General features: G+C 41.0%; 1 protein-coding gene across 2 annotated transcripts; it reads right to left on the reverse strand.

Moving 5' to 3' along the window:
• Positions 1-450: 450 nt before the first annotated feature.
• LOC102083067 (zinc finger protein Gfi-1b) lies at positions 451-7,238 on the reverse strand. 2 transcript variants are annotated; one of them, XM_005468500.4, is made up of 7 exons: positions 7,140-7,238; positions 4,994-5,080; positions 3,914-4,190; positions 3,483-3,652; positions 1,967-2,110; positions 1,713-1,878; positions 451-1,612 (listed from the first exon to the last, which is right to left on the reverse strand). In XM_005468500.4, the coding sequence occupies exons 3-7, from the start codon at positions 4,170-4,172 to the stop codon at positions 1,416-1,418; spliced, it is 936 nt and encodes a 311-aa protein (XP_005468557.1). In that variant the 5' UTR covers positions 4,173-4,190; positions 4,994-5,080; positions 7,140-7,238; the 3' UTR covers positions 451-1,415. The 2 variants fall into 2 exon arrangements, with proteins under 2 accessions (XP_005468557.1, XP_025762535.1); XM_025906750.1 differs by lacking the exon at positions 7,140-7,238 and having other exon boundaries at positions 4,994-5,271.
• Positions 7,239-14,810: the final 7,572 nt, after the last annotated feature.

The raw sequence follows: 14,810 nt of genomic DNA on the forward strand, positions 1-14,810 counted from the left end.
TTTAAGCACTGTGTAATATCTTGATAATTTTCTTGAAAAGCATCTTACATTGTACGCTTCCCTTTTTGGGAGCTTTAGCTTTGCCTAATTTTCCAGTGTTTTACAGGAAACACTCATTTTGAAGGTTATGTTTAAACAGTCATTACTTACTTACAAAATTACTTAAATTTACTTACAGTATAATAAATTTCTTACCCCCTTATTCCAGTGTCACTGCCTTTAAGCTTTTGTAGCTAAATATAATCAGATTGTAGTTTTAAATAAAATACACTGAAATTACATTTAACTACAGGAAAATTAAGCCCTCAGTCTACTTTGATATATTTATTATTGTCTGATTTGATACATTTAAAAAAAATAATAGATGCTCTGTAGGGACAGACTCCGAGCTTAAAGACTCGTCAGCAGCTCTCATTTCACGTGATAAAGAAAATGGTTTTAATGATGGAGGCATCCTTTCATGTCTTATGGTCATAGTTTACAGCACAACATCACAGGAAAGGAGCTGCATAGAAACATCGACATTTTGATATGAAAACGCACATTTGCAATTCAACCCAGCAGCCTGTGTTATAAATATGCGTCTCATATTTGTAACTAAACTACTGAACCTGCTGACGTTTGGGTGGGATGAGATCATTCTTAAACTTGACCTCTGGGTCGATCTTCCGCCTCAGTACACTTTCAGACACATGTGCTCCCTTAAGCATGGCCTGTCTTGGAGCTACCTGCTAAGATAGATGGCTGGTTGGTGTAGAAAGAAAATAGTTCCTGTGTGATTTTTGTTGGTTTTTCTTCTCAATTAGCCATTGCTGCTCCTCTAAGCCGCAAGACACCAATTACTTCCATTAGCTTAAAGATAAGGCACACAACTCTGCGGCTGATACACCAAAACAGGAAGGATGTCTTTTGTTCTTTTTTAAGCGACTGACCCCTTTAATGTAACAATATTGCAACTTTAAACACGTAACAAAATGTTCACACAAGTGTTTTTCTTTTATTTTCACAAAGCAAATTCAAACTAGACTTCATGTGCATGCAGTAGTCAAGGGGAATCCTGTGAGTGATCACCGTGAGTCATCTGTGTCATGACCCAGCTGCAGGACATTAAGCATGCTGTTCAGTCAATAATGGGACAATCATGCACAAGTGCACGTATATTGCAATGGAAATAACATCTCATTACCTTCAGAACACTTGTGCTTTGCAAAAAATCTTTAGAAAATAACCTTATCATCATTTGTGAATGACTTTTGGGAGGTTTTTTTAATCAAAGATGTCCCTGTAGAGTTCTTCAAGCAAACCAGTCCGCCTTTATTCCTTTCTAAGCATTATTACTTAAAGCATATTTTTCAGACTTTTACATTTACGACAGATGTCACCCTGCCCACTTTTACTTTCTTTGCTTCGTGGGCTCAGGTTTGAGTGTACATGTCCCCGTAACCACACTGCGTCTCTTGGTGGCGCTGTAGATCAACCCTGCGCTGGAAGCTGAGCTGACAACGGGGGCAGCTGAACGGCCGATAGCTGCTGTGTTTTCGGCTGTGGGTGATGAGGTTGGAGCTTTGGCTGAATCCTTTACCGCACACCTTACACACATGCGGTTTCTCACCTGAGCAGATGAGGAAAAAAAAGGGGGCAGGAGAACATTTTTTTTTCAGAGCTGGAGCATTTAAGAGCACGGTTTAAATCAAACTGTTGCGTTCACCCACCTGTGTGTATGAAGGTGTGTTTCTTCATGTCTGACTTCTGGTGGAACCTTTTGCCACAGTACTGGCAGGGGTAGGGTCGAGTGTCTGAGTGGATGAGGAGGTGGGTTGACAAGGTGGACGAACGCTTGAACACCTTTCCGCACACCTTGCAGCCAAAGCTACGCTCCTGCACATTTATACACACAAACACACAGCTATTAAGTTGAGTTTTTTTGCAGCTTATTATGAGTCTGAGTATTATCAGGCTACTGTACCTTAGCTCTACCATAGCTGCCGATTGTTCTGAAGCCAAAGGGCATGTGGGAGATGTCTGTGGCCGTGGGGGATGTTGCCAGTGGAGAAGAGAAAACATTACAAACCGGTAGACCAGCTCCTGATATTAAGACTTCTGAAAGGGACTGTGGGAGGCAGACAATCAAGAAGAATACTAGTGAGTAGCAATTTAAATAAGGGGAATTAAACAGCTCATGAGTATGGAAAATTGCTTTGTAACAAAACGCCATTGCCTTGGAAATTGATTGCAACAACTAATCAATGTCTAATGTTAGTGTACTGTTGCATTTCATTTGTTTGATCCATAATAAAACAACGAGAGGCGCTTGTAAGCAGATTTTGGCACCGTGGGCAGAGCTGGGCTGGCTGCTTCCTTCTCGTCTCCAGTCGTTGGGTTATAACTTATCTCATCTATCTCATTTCCTAAGATGTCAAAGCATTCACAAAACATGATGAGCTACAGCTGCGCCAATTCTCCAGTGGTGCTCAAACAGTGTACACAATCCTTTAAAAGTGCAATTGTTTTTGTGAGTAACTGGAGTAAATCGCAATATTCCTTGCAGGCTGCATCAGACTGGCGCATGTAGGTTGATGCAATATTGCATGAACTGTTACTTTCAGCTTTCTAAGCATGCTCTGCAAACACTGCACTCACTCTTCGTTTGTTTCCAGATGGCGCCTGTTGAAGCACCTCGATTGTTTAAATTGAATTTCATCTTCAGCAAAACATTTGAATAAAGGTAATAAAAGGTCTTTTCTTAATATTTGGAGAACACGCGGGTTAGGCGTCAGCCAGCTTTGCATTAATTATTTATTGTAATAAACCTTTTGTATTTGCGATGCTGCTAGAAATGACAATAAATAGTTCAAACTTGTGAACACATACCGCTGTTATAAGCAAACGTGTCACCTGTTCAATAATAAGATGTGCCAAAAATACATTTGTCATATTTAGAAATTATTATAAAAACCCTCAATACATATTCCGTATCATTCTGTCCAGGAGGGCATTAGCAAATATTTCCAGCTCGGCTCACACAAACAGGGTCAACAACAAAATTCTGTTTTGTTTTTTAATCTTTTATGTCTTTTTATAGATTATTGAAATCAGTGTGGGCTCAAAAATCCAACATCAGCCAGGCTCCAGTTAGAAAACAGGACAGCTGATTACAAATGGTGTTCAATTCAAAGAGCATAAACGTTTTTAGGGCTGTCATTGATGTTGGTTCAAAAGCAGAGAGATTTTTCTGGATATGAGCTTCAAACTTAGTATACAGCTTATGATCGTATACGAACTCGTTCATTCTAAATGCAAACAAAATCGTCTTATCACAAAGTTTTAGAGAGATCAGGACTCATTTCAAATTCCTCCTCATGAGAACGCACAGACAGATGAAGCGGTTCAGAGCATTCTCTCCACTTGTGTGTTTCTCTGTGACACTGATAAGAACATCGACAGCAAAGACTAATAATTCTCACAACCCACAGGCCTCCTACCTTCTCGCACAGCGGGCAATCACTGACGGGGGATTTGAGGTCAGTGTGCGATGTGTGGTTGACTAACATGAAGACCAGTCTCTCCAACTCTCGCTCTCTCTCAGATGCTTGGTGTCTGTCTGCCAACCACGGCAAGACCAGCAGAGGAGCATTTATTTTCTCCAAGGGGGCTTTTTTTTAAGAATGAGAATACAAATGTCATTAGTTCATTGATGTGTGAATCATTCTGAACTATTTTTGCTTTTCTTTTTGTGGCTTTGAGTACGAGAAAAACAAAGAACTTTGGTGTAACCGGAATTCCTTTGGTCTCATATATAAAAGTATTGTTTTAAATAACAAGCCACATTGACACACATTGCGTATTTACTGTGGTAGTATTTCAAGCCCAGGTGTACACAGACATACACACACAACGCTAGAAATATTCATACCTGAAGGCCAACGGTCCTGCGTGGGGTCACTGTGAGAGCGGACCGCCACCCGATTCCACGGCAAGTAGGCTTCGGCCGCAAAATCTTTGACCCCATAGATGGGGGACGAAAGCTGCGTAGCATCTTCACGGCGCCTGCCGTCCTTCCCAGCCGCTGGCACCTCAGCATCTCTCTGGGATAGGCACCGCTGTCTAAAGGCATCCTTAGACGGGCTGAGGAGGTGAGTCCTTTTACTCTTGACGAGGAACGACCTTGGCATGGCAGAGTGTCGACTGAACTGATGGGAGGCAAAAAAAATCATGTATCAGAAAGCTGCAGGAGTCTGATAAGCCAACTCTTTCATGTCACTTTTAGAGCCTCGTGCACTTAGATGTTGTGCACCTGTACGTGTTCAGTTACAATGCCAAAGCTTGAGGTTTCCTTAACAAATACAGCCTGCCACCTGCACAAAGCCCTCAGTGAGGATAACCCTGTTGTGGTGTCATACATCTTCTAAACTGACACTTCTGCTACTTTTTATACTTTTATTTGAAGTGCAAACAATATATTTAGATGTTCTCTCTCTTTTTTTAAGAATAATAACAGCAGCGGCGCCATTAAGGATTTTGACCTCGCATGTTGACTCGCACGCTTTCAAAATGAAACAAGTGCGTGCAGAAAACAACTGATTCATATTGTGACCGACCTTTTTTGTTTTAGTCACCGCATAAGGGGTGAATATTTGTAGCTCTGAAATTTAGCATTATAGAATTTCATTTATTTAACAAGGAAGCGAAGACCCTGAAAATGAAAACAGAAAAGGCAACTAGGCGAGGCAACAGCATGGATGTAAAACTAGTTTATTCAAACTTGCTTAAAAATGTTGCCTCTAAATCTTCCGGTAGCTTTAGCCTGAGTGACAGTAAGTAACAATATTTTAACCTCGCTATCTACTGAAATAATATCCTGCACAAATGTCACAGTGCACCAGATGATTACATTTGTCATGTTTTAGGTGCAAATAGAAATGTGGAAAAAAATAGAGCTGAGATTAACTATGACACAGTAACAAGTGGATACCAGGTAAATTGCTCTTCTTACCTCTGTATTGCGCAGCTGGATGTTGAGAGTGTTTCTTGTGTCCTTGTAGCTGACAACGTCCTCTTTTCACTTTCTCACACCCATCGACTGATGACATGACACAAAGAGATTTGATTTGATTTTGAAAGGCTGCTGAGCATTGTTTGACTGGAGGCACGAGGTGGCAAAACACCCTGACCCATTCGCATCTATTAGTAAAAAATGAGTTATTTTCACTGTAAGCATCTTTTTTAACAGACAGTTTTATACGAGTTTTTTGTTTTTGTTTGGGGGTTTTTACCCCAGTAAAATCCAAACCTAAACAAAAATAAATAAATAAATAAAAATGTAAAAATATAAAAGAAAGAAAGGGTTGATCAGCTGGTGTCTTGGGGCTATCGGTTAAGCTGTCATGATGCCAAAGTCACGATGAAACCTTATTTAATGTGGGAGAAATTTGCTTGTGTCACTGCTGGATTTAATGACTACATATGTGGGTGTACTTGTAAATACACCAAGCATTCTCTGGAAAGTTTGAATATCTCATTGTTCTCATGTGAACATCTGAACCTTTACTTCTGAGATACTGAGGTAGCAGTTACACAGTAAACCTACCTGTCGTGTGTGTGAGCGTGTGGGAGTTTTTTTATGTGGTATCCCCCTATCCCACACAGTTTTAGTTTATATTTTTATTTTTTATTCTTCCCTAAATTATACCTGAACCCATACAGCTAACATTTTCAGCCTTAAAAAACCTTCCATTACATGTTATAATCGTACACTTTATGCGTAATCGTATTTTTTAAGTAATCTGCACTTTGTAAATGTTTAGAAGGAATTAATCATTTAAATAATTAAAAAATCTTCATATTGTAAATAAAATAAAGGCAAAATAGCTGAGTCACTGTGTCGCTTAATCAACTTCAACTTCCTTCTTCTCCTTCCAAAGACAAGACGCACCCCCGCCCACCCCATACAGTTACCAGAATTAACTAAAATAACCAAAGTAACAAGTTTGAAAGCGGTACTAGAGGCGGTTTGTTTTTAAAGCATAGCAAAGGTTAGTCGAAGTAGAAGTGACAAAGGGTTTTCACATTGTTATCATGCACCAAATCTCTGTCTATCTGTGTGTTTCGGTGCTTCTTCGTGAGACGACTCCTCCTAGACCATCAGGAGTTAAGCAGCCAAACTTGGCAGTCTTGTACATCTTTAGACCCCTGAAGGTTCTCATCTACATCAGCTATGTCATCATGTTGCTTGGCAATCATCTGATCCATTTTTTACCATTTAGACACTCCTACTGTTTTAGTTTCATATCCACAAAAGCTGAATTATGCAGGATATATTATGACACAATCTCGTCACCGAGCATTCACCTAGCAACCGGCTAAAATGACTCGTTTTTATCACATAAACTGCATCTGCTGCCCCTGTTTTTTGTGTTTTTCTTTGTTACTTGTCTCAGTTTGCCAAACGTCTGAACGGGCCAAACTAAACTGCAGCATGGCAATGTACAAGTTATTATAGTTTACAAATACCCCAACATTTGAACACACTTTACAAACATGTGACATTTTCGTTGTGAAAATGATCCCAAATTATATTAATTATGGTTTCCAGAACAAAATCTACAATCTACAGTCTACAAGAAAAGTAGTAAATAAATATGCATATATATGGCAAAGGCAAAAACTAGTGCTTTTCACTGTACATCAAACGCAGCCTACCTTACTTGAACTGAAGGGGAAGTACTTTACCCTTTATGTACCCAGCACAGCATGTCTGCTTTTCTCTAAAACGCCTAAAGAAGACTGGAAAAAAGTTAATCTACTTGATCTGTACTATCACACTGATATCACAGAAATCAGTATCATAAACTAATCAGTTCTTCATTTATCTTGATCATGATAAAAATACCTTGTCTGGTAAAAACACCCTCCCAGGGAAGATCGGGCTTATTTCGAGTGACAGAAGAGAGAAAAACATTAACCAATCAAACTGAAGGCACAGACAGAAATAGATCAGAATTTCACAGCTCATTCTACAGCTTGCACGCGCGAATGCTGAGCAAAAGCGGAATCTCTTGAATCTTTGCCCAAATTTTAGCCCCCAAAATGTTCAAACCCCTTGACTGACAGCAGAAAAATTCTTAAATTGTACTACTTACAGGCTTCAAGATGTTACTATTCATAAAAACCACTTAAAATCAGCATATGTGCAGATGGCATGTAAGTTTAGTAGAAGCCACAGCGCTTGGTTGCTCTGTACCATGATCAAATGCAGATTATAATTAGCCCAGATGTTAGCTTGCCCTGTTTGTACAGCTTTTAACAGTGTGCCCCCTGTGGGCATGACGAACTCTCGGCTGTTTCTCTGAAACTTACTTGGGAAAAGTACCACGGTTTACATATCTCATAAACTCCACACGACCTCTCAATTTTACACTATTGCTTATCATTTTACAAGATGAATACCCTTGTTTGTCTGGAAATGTCAGCCACAAAGAGTAATTAAATGTACAAGATGAAAACATCTTCTATCATCTATCCTATCTACCTAAATGATGTTAGTCACTGCTTAAGAGTTCGACTGTCATTAACAACAAAGAAGACTTCTTTGACTTCTTTGAGTTTTTTGCCAAATTGTCAGCAAAATTGTCAGAATTCCCCACTGCAAGTTCTCACTGACACAACTGGAAAAAAAAGGCATTTCTGAACAGATATCTTCTGGAGCCCGAATCTGACCTCAGACTGAAATCAAATCAAAGACACATGAACTGAAACCAACGCTTTTCTCCGTGTGGCTGTATTTTCTGCAAGCAACTCATCTGACTCCTGGTGTGAGCAGCACAAACTGAAGATGAGTTCCCCTTGATGTGCACAAAGACAGGCATGTCAGAGCACTGTGGTTGATGTGGTGGGGGGCTGGCAACCTTTTCCCAGGGGCTTTCAGGGAGAGCAGACGAGAGGAGTGCAGGGAGCCGAGACGGGCTGGTGGGTTCGGTGGGTTTTCAACTTCATTTGTTTTGGGGGGTTCAGGGGCTGCTCGTTCCCCCGATGGTGGCAGAAAACTGTCTTTCTAGGAACCTGAAACCTGAAGCAGAGCGAGGCAAGAAAAAAGAATTGTAGGCAAAAGTTCATTTTTCTTTTGTTTTGATCCAGATGTTTACTCGCTGTGATAGTCTGGAGTATAGTACTTTATATTTTACTTCTTACTTTATTATAAGGTAAACATGACATAAGTATTACAGTACCTCAAGTGACTACACACACACACATACATATATAGTCTCATTACATGTGGTATAAAACTAGCATTTCAGCATTTCATACAAAGAACAGTATACCAACAGTCACACCTGGTGCTGGTAGTGTGATGGCAGTCTGGGGCTTCAGTACCTGGATGACTTTCTGTATTGATGGAACCATGAATTCTGTTCTTTACCCAGAATTTATATTTCTATGTATTTTTTTTTTTTTAGAATTTTCCCATGTTGGTCTTTTAGTTTAGTTTATTCAGCGGTGTGTCCATTTTATACTTTCTTTGTGAGAAACTTCAAATTAACTCTTAGCTTACACTTCCTTGCTCCAGTTTCTATCCTTGCACTATGATACTCTCCCCTCTATAATCTGTATGGCACAAGTCGGGATACCAACTTTCACATTTTGACAGGATACCTCAGGAGGTTCATTGTTGTCAACAATGGCAAAAAGCCTGGTGTCAGTAGATGCAAGCAGAATGGCTGGTCCAGGATGCTTTGGTTGCAGAGGCTGAGGCTGCAGAGGACACACAGCCAGCTCTGGAGGCTGGGGTTGAGGCTGTGGCCTGGTTGCCCTCACCCTTGCAGCGGTGCAGATGCAACGTGCTCAGTCTCTGGGTTTGCCAGCCCAGGTTGGTCTCTCACTGGGACCTAGTGTGGTCGCAAATTTTGAAGCCATCCTGATAACCTTCTTCCACCAACGATGTGGAGATCCAAATCCAATTAAAACCAAGACACTCAAAAAGATGCTCTGTAAAAGAGTAGAATTCTTGGAACAGAGTTTAATACACTGAATCATATGAACAGCAGGAAAAATACATACAGACATTTAGCAAGAAAATTACAGAGCAGAAAACAAGCAAAGCAAAACCCCGGGGTGTACAGCCTTAAGCACAGACAGCAGAGCAACACAGAGACGGACAGGTAGCAGCAGCAGGAGGAAAAAGAACTCCGGGGGCGTCCTCTGGTCCCCTAATATAGGGACCAGTATCGCCGCCCCCTGCTGCTGGGTAACTTTCCCACACGCCCAGCACAGCTGCTGGGGTCAGATAGCGGCCAGAGTTCACACCTGGCGCTGGCTGAGGGCCCGGTCCAAAGTGACACCAATAGGTTAACCCTTTGCTTTACCCTCTGACAATAGGTCACAACATGGTCAAAGGTCACACATTAATCCTAATTATTAAATCTTATACAGCAAGTGGCACAATCTTATAACATATAATAAACACTTCAGTTTGGGTTCAAAGTGTGCGTGTGTGTGTGTGTGTGTGTGTATTTTGTATGATATTTTATCGTGATGTGTTCAGGATCTCTATTACAATGTTACTGTTTTGGTTGTGCTGCGTTAAAGACGTTAAATTAATTAATTATTAAGTAAATTATTCAAGAGAACTCTCCCCCTACATTAACTGCCCTGTTACAGTACCAACTTAATAAACCTCGGTGAAGCAAAAATGTCTTGTGCTTAAGACTCTACATGAAAGTTAAAATATATATGTTCAGTGCGCATAGATATATAGTGTATATAGTTACATAGTTATACATATCAAACAAAAATCCACCACACTAGCAACAACAGAAGTGGGCAGCGAAACACTCTGTGGGCCCAGTGCTGACTGACGCAGGTACAGAAACAGATGTGCACCTAGCAGCTCTCATCTTTAGTGTCTTCAGTCTTTGTGTCAAACAATCCAGAAGGGAACCTTAGAGTGGGCCTAGCATTGATTTCACTCAGAGCTAGCCACGGCCTGGTTGACTGACCCAGGTTGGAAGAGCAGGCTTCGTTGCTTGGCTTCTGCTGCAGTGCTCAGGCTTACTGCGGTGTTACCAAAGACCACATTTCCTCTTTGAGGATGGCAAAACAGATGAAGCAGGCTCAGAAAGGTGGCTAGCTATCACTGCAGCTGGTGGGTGGTTAGCTGGAAACATTAGACAGGGGAAGAAATGATGGCAGGAAAACTGAAACTCAAGGGATTAAAATTTAATTAATTATGGAAGATATTTAATAATGAACAGAATCTGAAAGTCGAAAATAACGTTGATAAACACAGGGTCAATAACACAGGGTCATGCTCAAAAACTCTCTAATGTGCCTGAATAAAAGCACTTATGCAAAGAAGAGTGGGCCAAATGTCAGTATGTGTTGCTGGAGGATGCAAGGTACAGACGCAGAGGCAGATGGAGGTTAACAAAAGGCGAGCCCGTTATTGAACTGATGAAAAACCAACATGAGACAAAACAGAAATCAAAACAGAAACCAAGTTTGAACCAATAAACTAACATGGGGCAAAGAGACACATCGGTACAAAGACCATGGGACAAAATGACGCTGGGGAACTGAACAGTACGGTCTGGCAAAGACGATACACAGGGGAGAGTGTGGCAGAGAGGAAACGGGTGGGAAACACAGCGAGAGCAAATCTAGAATAATGAAACGAGGGAAGGTAAACTCAACAAAACACACAAGGGACGAGAGACCTTCAGAGTAAAACTGGAAACTTGATAGTGGACAGAAAATAAACATGGAGACAGAATCAAAGACCAGACAGTCGTGGGGATCTGACTGAGGGAGCAAAGAGAGCACAAAGGACAATAACTAAATATTACATAACCAAGAAGGTGAACCAGAACATAAACAGAGCCCACAGAGGATATAAGAAATGCTTAAGGAAACTATCAACCATATTAATATACAAAGAAGACCCAAATAAAAACATAAGAGATTCTCAAAAAGTCAAGGAATCACAAAATTCATAAAGAAATTACAAACACAAAAGCCTGGGTCCATGGCCCGGGAATGCTAACATAAAATTCCTCTGAACTGATGTGGAAGACCCATCGCCAGATTCACTGTAGTTCTTGAGGCAAAGGGTGGCACAAGCAGTTATTATGCTTAAAAAGGGCAATTACTTTTTTACACAGGCCCAGGGTAGGTGTAGCGTGCGCACACACACACACACACACACACACACACACTCACACACACACACACACACACCAAAGGGGAGAGTTTTTGGACTCTGTGCTTATTTATATTTCCATGCACACACACGTTGGAGGTGTTCGCTCCGTTCTGTCACACTCCGACTGTCACTCTCTCAGTCTTAGTCCAACTACCCTCCTCCACACCCCACCAGCTACGAAAATAAGGGGAAAAGGTCATTACAAAGGTGTGTGTGTGTGTGTGTGTGTGTGTGTGTGTGTGTGTGTGTGTGTGTGTGTGTGTGTGCTGTCTCTCTGTGTTAGCCAGAACCATGAACTTGGATTGGATAAGCAGAGGAAAATGAATGGATAGATTTTAGCAGCATAGTTCTCAGAACTCTTTCAAAACAAATACTACTTTATGAAATGTTTTACACCAGCTATTTATTTAATGGGTCAGTTTTGTATAATTAGAGACACGACTGAAAACACTTGGATAGTGTCCTCTGTGACCTTAAAAGCCATTTAAGAGGTATTTTCCTAAGATTTGTATTTCTGCTACATAGGGGAAAAAATATTGTAATTAATTGGTCACATGGGTAAAAACAGTACCACAAAAGGGTGAACAGTGGACAGAAAGCTGCGTTTCGTGCGCTGATGTCATCCGTTTGGTTTTATCACATGGCGGTTGCAAAGTCTCTGATAGTGATGATGTAAAGTAAACACTTAGCAGTGAGATAAAATGCAAGAATAACAAGTGACAGATTATTCTTTATCTTAATCTAGCATGCAGTTGAGCTCCATCATTAATTATTATACATAAGGTTGAGAGTGCACCAATAGTAAATCCATTATATCCTTCAAAGTTGCACCAGACCATGTGAGAAAAGTCAGCTGCGTAAGCAAACACACCTACATCAGGTAAGTCGAGCTTAAAAACTACAGCTTAAGATGGATCACTGTCCATAATATGTGATGTTCAGGGGCCCTGAGCCAGACAGCACATCTAAGTGATGTTTCTGGATATTCTGCATATGCAGCAACTTAATTACAAAACAGTCTTTGTACTTTTTTATAACTGGCAAGAACAGAGTGGGTGTATCTAGCACATTTAATGACATCATTACTTCAAATGAATCATTATCGACGATCAAAGGAAGAGAAGGTTCACGTTATCGGGCAGCCTCGAGGTCAGGCTACAGTCTCAGATCGCTGCTGTTTATCTGTGTAGCTGCTGTGGCTGGTGGCTTGCAGTGGTTTCAGTCAGGGGACTTGACGAATGAAGCGCTATGCCACTTTCTCACGGCCAACAGCTTCTCTTGTGTCTACAGTTTACCCCCACCCACCCATTTTACACTCATTTCCTCGCAACTTTTCAACTTTCTCTCACTCTGGTTGGCAAAAAAACGAAGGTTATGGACAGTTCAGGAGTTTCTTTTTTAGCTGAGGGGAGGAAATCGTAAAAGTTTTACAGCTTTGTGAGAATTTGATGCCGATTTTGGTAATGTCCTGAGTGTGTGTCAAGTAAGCGCTTCGTCAAAGTAAATGAGACTATATACAGTAACATAAAAGGGCCACAGCAGTGGCAGGAAAAACACCAGATGTACTTTACGATATGATGCACGTATGTTGTGTAACACTGTATCTATAGCCATGGGAACTGGTTGCTGTAGCTCTCAATATTATACTATATTACAGGGCCATGTACAAAAGTAAAGCCACAATACTTCCAACCAGGCCTGTGCCACCCACTGAACAGGAAGGAGGTATTTTGCTGAGGTATTTTCTTTCTGTGTTACCGCTTATCACATCCTCCTACTCTTTTCAATCAATTGCTGTCAGATTGAAAACGCCACAGATTCAATTTAAAACCAAATTTTCACATTTTTTCATTTAACAAATTACTGAACCAGAGGAGCTTTAGTCTTACCACCCAGCTCGGCACCACTAAACTACCTATAGCTGCCACCACTCTGTGTAAGGACAAACAAATTATGGTAACTATGACAATATTGGAGAGAAATTTTCTCAAATTTAGCAAGCAAATGGGCATCCCCACTCCTACACATTCATCCAACTGAGATTTGCGTGACTATGACAGAGCAGGGTTACAGAAAGGTAAGGGGGTGTGAGAACTCATCAATGACAAGGTACCCAAGACAGCTGCTGCCTACATCCCCAGAGAGACTCTAAATATATAACCACAAGCTCTAAAAGGAAATAGACCTATGATTACAGGCATACCAAAAAACAACAAAAAACTACACCCTCTTTCACTTGTAATGTTTTACATATCCGGACATAATAAAAAAAACATTATCTGGGTTTTTCCAAGTCTTAAAGCTATCTATGTACAATCTCAGAGTATATTACACCATCTCTATTTCTTTAACAAAAAACCAAATGCAGAAGCACTGCAAACCATGATTCAACAGCTTGTAGAACTATCTTTAGCAGTAATACATTTTCTGTGTATCTTTATGAGTCCCATGAAACATTGTGGAGCATTTTGGCCTGCTATTCTTTACAGGTTTGCGGGCATTTGTTTATGCACAACTCTCTTAATGTCCCTGACTTTGAATTGGCCATTGCAACACATTGATGCTTTTCTTTTTCAGCCATTCTGTGGTAAATTTGCTCCTCTGCTTATTCTTGTTACATGACCCAGTTTTAGCCAAGCTTTACCGAGCCAAGCATTTGACTCGAGAATACTTTGGTACACGGAGGAGTTCATGGTTTTCTCACTTACGGCAATGTGCCCAGGTTCATGTGGGCACTATCTCCACTTTGGTTTCATCTGTCCAAAGAAGTCTTGTGGTTTGTTCAGATGCAGCTTTGCACAGCTATGCTGTACTGCTGTGTTCTTTTTAGAGAGAAGAGGTTTTCTCTCATACTTGCTCAGTCTTTTTCTAATCGTGGTGTCATGAACTTTAACATTTAAAATGCTGACTGAGGCCTGTAGACTCTGAGATGTAGCTCTTTTTTTCTTTTTTTGAGCCTTGCATGCAGGGCTGGATTGGTAAACTGACATACTGGTAATCTGGTTTAGACGTAGTTCAAACTAACTTGAAAGGCCACTCCTCATAGTCCACTAAACTGGATGGATGTATGGATCCTGGAATGCCTGGAACTGTCCACAGTACCCTAAAAGCCTTCATCAGGAATTTGATGGGGATGTGGCGGACAACACTAGAGGCCAACTTCAAGCCAAAAGCACAAGTGACCATCGAGTGCTGGATTACCAAGGAGACACTCTGTCCCTGCTGATGTTCTGCACAGGCCTGAACCCCCCCCAATGGATACCTGCTACAGAATGGAGCAAACATCAGTCACCTCCTCTACATAGATGACAACAAGCCGTATGCCAGGAATGAATGAGACATCGATTCCCTGATCCATACCACTAGGATCTATAGCAATAACATTGGAATGTCATTCAAGGTGGGAAAGTGTAGTCGGATGATAACAAAGAGAGGGAAGGTAGTCAGAACTGAGGAGACTGTACTAGCAGAAGGCAGTACTGCAGACACTGAGGACAGCAACACGTACCTAGGAAAGCTGCAACACCACATAAGCAAGTCCTGAGGAGTCAGTTGAATGGGAAGAACAAGACCCGGGCAATCACCACCTACGCCCTGCCAGTCATCAGATACCCTG

This window comes from Oreochromis niloticus, linkage group LG4, assembly GCF_001858045.2.
Source record: "Oreochromis niloticus isolate F11D_XX linkage group LG4, O_niloticus_UMD_NMBU, whole genome shotgun sequence".
Classification (NCBI taxonomy): Eukaryota; Metazoa; Chordata; class Actinopteri; order Cichliformes; family Cichlidae; genus Oreochromis; species Oreochromis niloticus.